Below are 7,952 nucleotides of genomic sequence, written 5' to 3'. Positions count from 1 at the left end.
AATTGTGGAAGTTTCAAAGAAGGTGGTGACTTGTTTGTAGTGGTTGGCTTAAGTGAGACCTTTCTAACATCTACGACGGCGAATGTTAGGCTAAATTCCAATTCTGTGGGCCCCTTTAAGCTTACTTTTTATTTTTTTTAGCCAAGAGTTTTCCTGTTTTTATTTTCTTAATTTTGGCATTTTAATTAAAACTCATGTCTAAAATTTATTTTTGTTGGATAAGTAGGGTGGTCAGCAATATTTTCGTTAAACTAAAATAACCAGATTAAACCAGCTAAAATTGCAAGTTCGGTTCAAACTGTAAGTTAGTTCGATTTATTTTTGAAATTTTGTAATTTTGATTATTTGAGTTTAGTTCGATTTTTATATTAAAAAAAATGAAAATTAGAATATTGATCGAAATATCAACAACTTTATCATTTTTGCACTTTGTTATTTTAGTTTTTTTATTTTTTAGGGTTTTTTTTTATTGGTTAGGTATTTTTTTTGTTTGATTTAAAAATATATTAATTCAATTCGGTTCAATTTTTGACATAAATTTAATCTATTCGCTTTGAGCAATTTGGTCATTTCAGTAACTAAACTAACCGAATGCTCATCCATACCAATAAGGTCTTTGGAGCTTACAATAATTTTTAAATTTTTAATTATTTATTAAATGATATGTATATGACTATTATATTATATATACATACGTTTTGTTTTATTTATAAATTATTGTTTTTCTCAAGTGTTTTATGTAGATAAAATTTTATATTATCATGATTTAAGCATATTTTTTGAGGTAATCGTGGTTCAATTTTTTTGTTTAAGTAAATTATTTGAAGATATTTTTAACCCAACAAAAAGGACATTTGAGTCGATGCCTAAAATGCGAGTGCGAATTTGTTCGCCCCTTTAATGGGGTGAACGAAACCCCCATAAAAAAGTTAACGAAGATTTCTTTCATCTTTCTCTAGTTTCCCATTTCCTTTTAGTAACTGCCTCTCGCACATCTTCCTTTTGTCGTCGTTGTCTCGTCATTGAATCCTCATCGCCTTATAGCTGCAATTGCCTCTCGCCATCTTGTTGCTACATCTTTTCCATCTCATCGTTAAGTTTTGAACGGGGGTTTCGTTCACCCTTATTAAAGGGATAAACAAATTCACATTCTTTAAATGTCATATTTTAGAAGTTCGTTTTATTTTCTCATTTTTTCAGTATTTTTGCCACTTACAAGTTGCGCTAAATTAAGAATTCATTGTGATATCACTAGATGATAAAATTATTAGAGGTAAGCGAACTAAACTGCCAAACAAATAGAAAAACTGAATAATTTTAACCCAAACAAATTGAACAAATATGAAAAAATTAAGTCAATCTAAAAAATCAAGAATAAGTGTTACTTGATTAAAAACAACTTATACTCGATTAATATTTATAAACAAATTTTAGTTTAAAAATATTACTCGATTACAAATATTTTTTATTTGAATAAAAACAATATTAATAGAAAGATTTATTATTTCAGTAAAAAAAGATATTTTAATTAATTTTTTTTTTTAATACAAGAACCCAAATCGAAGTCATAATATAAAAATATAAAACGAGAAAAACTGTATTTTATTGTCTCTCTCTCTCTCCAATGCCCAAAAAGTGATTCGTCGGGCGGTGGCGTTGCCACCTCGTCCTCCCGGTCGAGACGGTTGTCGTCTCAAACCCGATTTCCTTTTCCCCAAGCACCGCACTGTTACTCTCTGTCTGTCTCTAGCCTACAATTCAGACGCAATCTTTCTCCCCCCTCTGTCTCTCTCTCTCTCTCTCTCCCTCACCCGCACAGAGAAGGCATAGGGCTTGATCGAGCGAGGAGAAGGGAAGAAGATGGGGAACTCGCGGCGACAGTTGAAAGTGATGCTTCGCAAGAACTGGCTTCTCAAAGCTCGCCATCCTTTCGTCACTTGTGCGGAGGTTTGCAATCCGAACTCTCTTTCTCTCTCAGACGCGCACACACAACATAGCTATCAGATACAGATGCTGATCATGCTATGCAACTGTGAGTTTACCTGTATTAGTTAAATTTTCTCGAATTTTGCTTCTTTGTGTTATGCTTGTGTTACGGCCAAAGTTTGCACTAATTGGCGAATTAGAATTTTTCTGTCGATTTTTTTTCCGTTTTACTTTCGGTTGCGAGCTGACGATGAAGGAACGTGGAATAAGGGGGACGAAAACGAATAAAAAAACCCAGAACCGGAGAGCGAGCCGCTCTGAGGGGAACTAACTAAGAGCTGCTTCCTTCTCTGTTATTTAAGTTCACGATGAAGATGATACTAATGTAGATAGTAATAGTGGGTGATAAATATGTTTATCGGCTGCGAGTTTAGGTTGTATTGTGCTTAGGATTGTGATGAATTTCGGTCTTTCGCTGCAACATTTTAATTAGTGAACGCACAGAAGCATCTAGTGTTTAACATGGTTCTCCTATCAAAATTGGCAAACGAGAAAATTTGAAAATTATTTATCCGTCTCTTAATTCTTACCAATATCAAGAGATTCATTTGTTGGCTTTATTGCAATTTTTATTTTAATCTATAAATAAAAGTTCTTTTTACTCTATCACGAGCCATCACATATTTGTCTGGGAAAGGTCAATTGACTGGACTCTGGACATGTACAAGATGGGTTCTGGCGGAGTATATTGTTTGTTAATAATATTTAGTGAATGAAACAATTAGAATTTAGAGGCTTTAAGATAAGAAAAACTAAACTGGATTATGGAAATGCATATTTCTTGGAAATCAACATAGGAATGAAGAATAGTTGGAATTGAGGGTCTGAACAATTTCAATCCATAGGAGTTATTGTAGATGAGGATGGAGAACTTGGTGTTAACACGCTCACAGAAATAAGACAAGATATGGATTAAGTAGAGGAAACTAGGGCAACTTTACAATATTGCAATAAACATAGTATGCTTTATGCCATGAACTGTTAAAAGATAATGTAGCTTAGACAGGGATTCTAAGATCTATACAAAAGCAAAGAGAGATAAAATTTAGGGATGAATACGTGTGTGAGTGGAAAGAGGTAATATTCACTGAAGTTAAAATGAGAGGAAATTGGTTGAGATGATTTAGGCGTATATAGTATCCATATTGATAATTGGTAACCTGGGTTATGATAATAAGGAAAAAAAGTGATATTGTTCTATTGTATCATGCTTTACTCCAATCTAAAGAGGTGCAATATTTTGAAACCGAGTGTGTGATTATGTGGTCTTTGTCCAAGCTCTACAGTTAAACTATAAATTGCCCTAAAATAAGGATCTCAACTAAAATATGTATCCAGTTTACAAGCAGTAAAGGATTAAAACATTTGCAGTTAATCTTGTCGGACCATATTTTTTATTTTCCATTTTATACCTTGTCATTGCATCACAGTGTGTAGAACTCTAAAAGACATTAGAGGTTATGTCTTTGTACTTCTTGCAACTTGCAACTAGTACTAAGCAGAACTGGGAAAAAATCTCGTGATTACGTTCTTGCTAGTGTCTGAATGATCAAAAACATTTTATGAGCTAATCCTTGCATATTATATATATTAATGCAAGAGGCATGTAGAATAACCATTTACTAGCTTTGGCACCAAGACAAATAAATGATCTTGTGAGAAAGGTAAATACCAACAAATAATTATATTTTTCATGGCTAGGCAGGTCAAATGGATGTTGAGTTTCTGTTGGTGTAGGTTTTGGGTGTTAATTATGAGAAACCAATATGCATCGATACCAATTGAGGAAATAATTTTTGCTCAGATACCATGCAAGAATTTTCAATTTTGAAAGCCCCTCTGGAATACTTGGATTTTCCTTTTTGTGCCATTGGTTTGAGATTTGATTAGGTCTTGGAATCTTTATTCACAAGCCACACATGATTAGCCATATCACATGCAAAATAATTTGTGCCAAATTAAAGAGGTTCACTATATTTTATGAGGAAAACTCTATAACCTAAATCCATTGTAGGTAAAAGCTTCTGGTTTTTGAATCATGCACTATACTTGAATAGTTAACAATGTATAAATTAAGGCACACTATATTTTATGAGGAAAACTCTACTAAAAATTCATAATAATTGAAAACCTTGATTCCTTGAATCATGCACTATACTTGAGTAGTTAACAATATACAACTTACAACCAATACTCAAACTAATTGAACCCTCTACTCATTGTTGTCACGTGCATATTCTCCTTGCATCGATCAACTATTTTAGGTGCAAAATCAAATTGATGCATTTCATGGGGTTTAGTTGAATCATACACCTTAAATCCATATTAAAAGTCTTATCCATCTCAATCTCTACTTTACTCCTCCAGAATCTTATCAAGGTTGATTAAATTTGTATTGATATTGCAAATTTTATTATCATTGGTAAGTTTGAACTCTAATTTGAATTATGGAGGAATACCTTAGAATTGAAAGATTTCAAGTTGAAAACCAAATATGTGGGATGTAAGTTGAGTGAATGCTTAAGGCACTGCTATGAGGACCCCTTCCCTGCTTGCTAGGGTTCTATCATTCAATCCCCCTTCCTTTTCCCCTTCCATCTTTTCCCTTCTGTTCTTCTCCAACCAGCACTGTCAAGGCCTCAATTTGTGGGTTGTTTTTGACCTAGTTCACTCTAGTCTAGGTCATGAGTTGGATCGCTATTTTAGTGATCCGGAATTTCAAGTAGAAGCAAACTTATAATGTTGCAAGAAGAAAACTATGATGCGACTTAAACAAATAACGTTGTGAACAAGAAGAAAATTACAACGATCATCGCGGAAAGCTTACCAAAAAGAAATGAGATCATCATGGGAGACTTACTAGGAAGAAAATTATAGTGATATTTTTTGTTTCCCTGTTGACAATTTGGTATGTTTTATTTGTGATGTTTTTAGCACTTGTTGTACTTGTTGCTATGCTCGTTTTGCACTTGCTATAATATTAGTGTGTTGGATGGTTTTGCACTTCTGTTAGCTATTGAAGGATTGCCAAAGTAACTGAGGGTAAAATTGAAAAGGCAAATAAAAGCTTTAAAGCATTAATAAAAATATCAATTTTTTAAGAAACAACAAAATATATAATTTAGTTAATATAAATTTAATATTGGTCCAAATAAATATTCAAAACGTACTGCGACCCCAATTAGCATACTGACCAACGTACTGCCTATTATGCTCCATTACATACCTCGACCCTGAATCGAACCCAACCCCAACCCTTACCTCGACCCCAACCTCGTACCACAACCCCTAGCGTACACGATCTTGGAAAGTATGCCTCAACCTTCAAGGCCTGCCTCCCCAACCCTAGTCTTTGTTAAAACTCGAGATTAGAGATCTTGCCGTTGGCATTAATCTTGCATCAGATCTTACTTCATTTTCCTCACTAGTCCTTGTTGCTTCATCTTCCTTGCTAGTCGTTGTTAGTGTTGCTTCAGTTCTAGAAGTCACGCCTATGTTAGGTCGTGTCACTGCTGTTGCATTTACGTCAAATATTACTGTTGCCATCGCGCTTGTGTTGAATCTTGCAGTTATTGTCATGCTTGCATTGGGCCATCACTGTTGCACTTGCATTGGATCTCCCAGTCATCGTTGTGCCTAACTCGAATCTCACTGTAGCCATTGTGCTTGCACCGCATCTTGCTATCGCCCGCCTTTGTGCTTGTGCCGGATCTCGCACTCGAATCAGTTTGTTTCCCATGGTGGCAACCACTATTCAAGATCTCTACAAGGCCATGTGGTTTGTCCATGGAATCTTAGGATAGATATACTGGACTTGCATTGCTCAACCCCAAATCTGGTTTCATGCCCAACAACTTTTTTGGAGGGTATAAGTGCTTCTTGTGGGCTTTTTGACCTAGCAGGTTTTATTCTTTTCCTCCACCTCGGTCCCCTCTCTGTGGTGCAATGGTTGTTTAGTTGAGCAGCTACTTTTAGCCATGACTTCTACCAGAGAGTTCAATGACCTTAAATGGTCTGTCTCAACCCTTTTTACAGAAATCTAAGCCATAAATAATAGCTCACTATCATGGATTATGGCCCATGGTTTTCAGGCTATTTTATACCTGGCCGATGGGGTTGTCATTTGGAGTAGAAGGCCTTTCCTTGTTGGGTCATTGTCACCCCTTGTCTGGGTTTTTGTGAGTGTTGTTCAGTTTGCATCGAGTAAGTCTTTAGAAATCAGTGAAGGCAAGTCAAAGTCTCAAGTGACAAGTTAGTTAGTAAGTTAGGGTTTTTCTAACGGTAACTAATTAGTTGGGGGTATAATTGGTATTGTCATACTCGTTAATTTCCATTGTATTGTCCTCCCCTATTGTTTATAAATAGAGGGCTGAGGGTAGTCGCTTAGTTTGATGAATTAGTGCAATTGTATGAAAGGAAAGACTAAGTGACAGCTTTTGTAATCTCAATTGTTTCTTGTACTCGTGAGAGACTTGTGTATTGATTCATTCATATTAGTGAAGGAAGATTGCTCCCGGGGATTAAGGCTAGATGTAGGATCATCTCAATAGATGATCTGAACCAGGATAAATCTAGTGTTCTCGTGTGGTTTGCATTCTTTTTCTTGTTCTTTTCAATTCTATTATTGATTGTTCTGTTATTATACATTGTCATCCGCGCGTGTGTATCCTATTTGGAAATTGAGTGCATTCTAGTGCTCCCAACTAAGCTTATTTATGATGAATTATTAATTTTAATTGGTATGTTGTTGGATTTTGTTGACTTATTGCTTATCTTTTTGCTTTGTATTGGGATTTTCCATTAGTTGTGGATGTTTCTTCCTGTCTTTTGTTGGATCCTTGGGTTTGCAGCCCCATGAATCCTTAGCCTTTAAATCCCATGGTTATCTACTCCTTTTAATATAATTTTACCTAGCAAAAAAATAAAAAAGAATAAAAGAAAATATAAGTGTGGGTGTGATGTTGTAGTGAAAGTTGAAGATCAATTTATTTTTCAGAAATGCTTGATTTAAATACCTCGTATTAATTGTTCAAAAAGATGCAGATAGTATTGAGGATTTTATTTACAGAATTGAGATATGATGATTAGATTGGAGAAATGTATCTAGTATTTTATGTGATTGTAAAATCCTTGTAAAGGTAAAAGGAAAGCTTTATCAAATGACTATAAGACCGTTTTTGTTGTATGACTTGGAATGTTGGGCAGTCAAGATTTATGGGGTGACCCCTAACTGAAGTGCTGAACTGATATATATGCCATTCACTTGTTGCCCCTAATTGTCACTTGTTGCACTTGTCATATGAAAATGTTTTGACCAGGAAGTTCTTTTATGCAACCAGGAAGCTAGTTGATGAAATCTTCTCTTTCATCTTCTTCTTCTTGATTGCTCCAAGTTTCCAACTTGTTCTATCTAGTGAGTTTTGTATCGAACACTTCCAATATAGAATACTAAAGATGCATCCTTTTGTTTTCTTTTCATGGTGGCAGGTTTTGCTTCCGACTATTGTAATGCTGATGCTAATTGCTGTAAGGACTCGAGTTGATACACAAATTCATCCTGCTCAGCCGTATGTCTTTATGATCTTTATTAAGATTTAAGAATGAAAATTACTATAATTTTCGTTTTGTGCATCTTTTTTATACATGTGTGGCATGGCCGTTTAATTTCAATTAAAAAATTTCTCACTTATTGCTGTAATTTACTTCATTCTTTTCATTAAGAAAAAAAGATTTCTGTGAGCATGAAGGAAAGAAACCAAAATTTCCCCAACTTGTGGGTCCTATAGCTTTAAGAAGTATGTAATAGAAGCTTTTGTTGCATATATTTTAGGATTTTCTTAGCAATCAAATTAAGAATAGGATGAAGGATGTGGGGAAAAGAATAGGAACATAATGTTTTTTTGGATGTGGTTTAAACAATCAAATTAAGAATGGGATGAAGAAGGATAAGGGGGAAATTGTTCTAG

The 7,952-nt window shown here is 34.7% G+C and overlaps 1 protein-coding gene across 4 annotated transcripts in view; it reads left to right on the top strand.

Moving 5' to 3' along the window:
• The first annotated feature begins 1,625 nt into the window (after window positions 1–1,625).
• Window positions 1,626–7,952, top strand: part of LOC127789237 (ABC transporter A family member 1) — a 115,646-nt gene continuing 109,319 nt past the window's right edge. For 3 of the 4 annotated variants that reach the window (XM_052318069.1, XM_052318070.1, XM_052318068.1), the window contains exons 1-2: window positions 1,626–1,947; window positions 7,474–7,553. In XM_052318069.1, the coding sequence (XP_052174029.1) occupies window positions 1,861–1,947; window positions 7,474–7,553 (167 nt within the window). In that variant the 5' untranslated portion in view covers window positions 1,626–1,860. Of the gene's footprint in view, window positions 2,033–7,473; window positions 7,554–7,952 lie in introns of all 4 variants that reach the window. The other variant, XM_052318071.1, reaches the window with a different exon arrangement.

Source organism: Diospyros lotus, chromosome 13, assembly GCF_014633365.1.
Source record: "Diospyros lotus cultivar Yz01 chromosome 13, ASM1463336v1, whole genome shotgun sequence".
Classification (NCBI taxonomy): Eukaryota; Viridiplantae; Streptophyta; class Magnoliopsida; order Ericales; family Ebenaceae; genus Diospyros; species Diospyros lotus.
The sequence above is the reverse complement of the archived record's forward strand: the minus strand, read 5'-3'. Positions and strand labels throughout refer to the sequence as shown.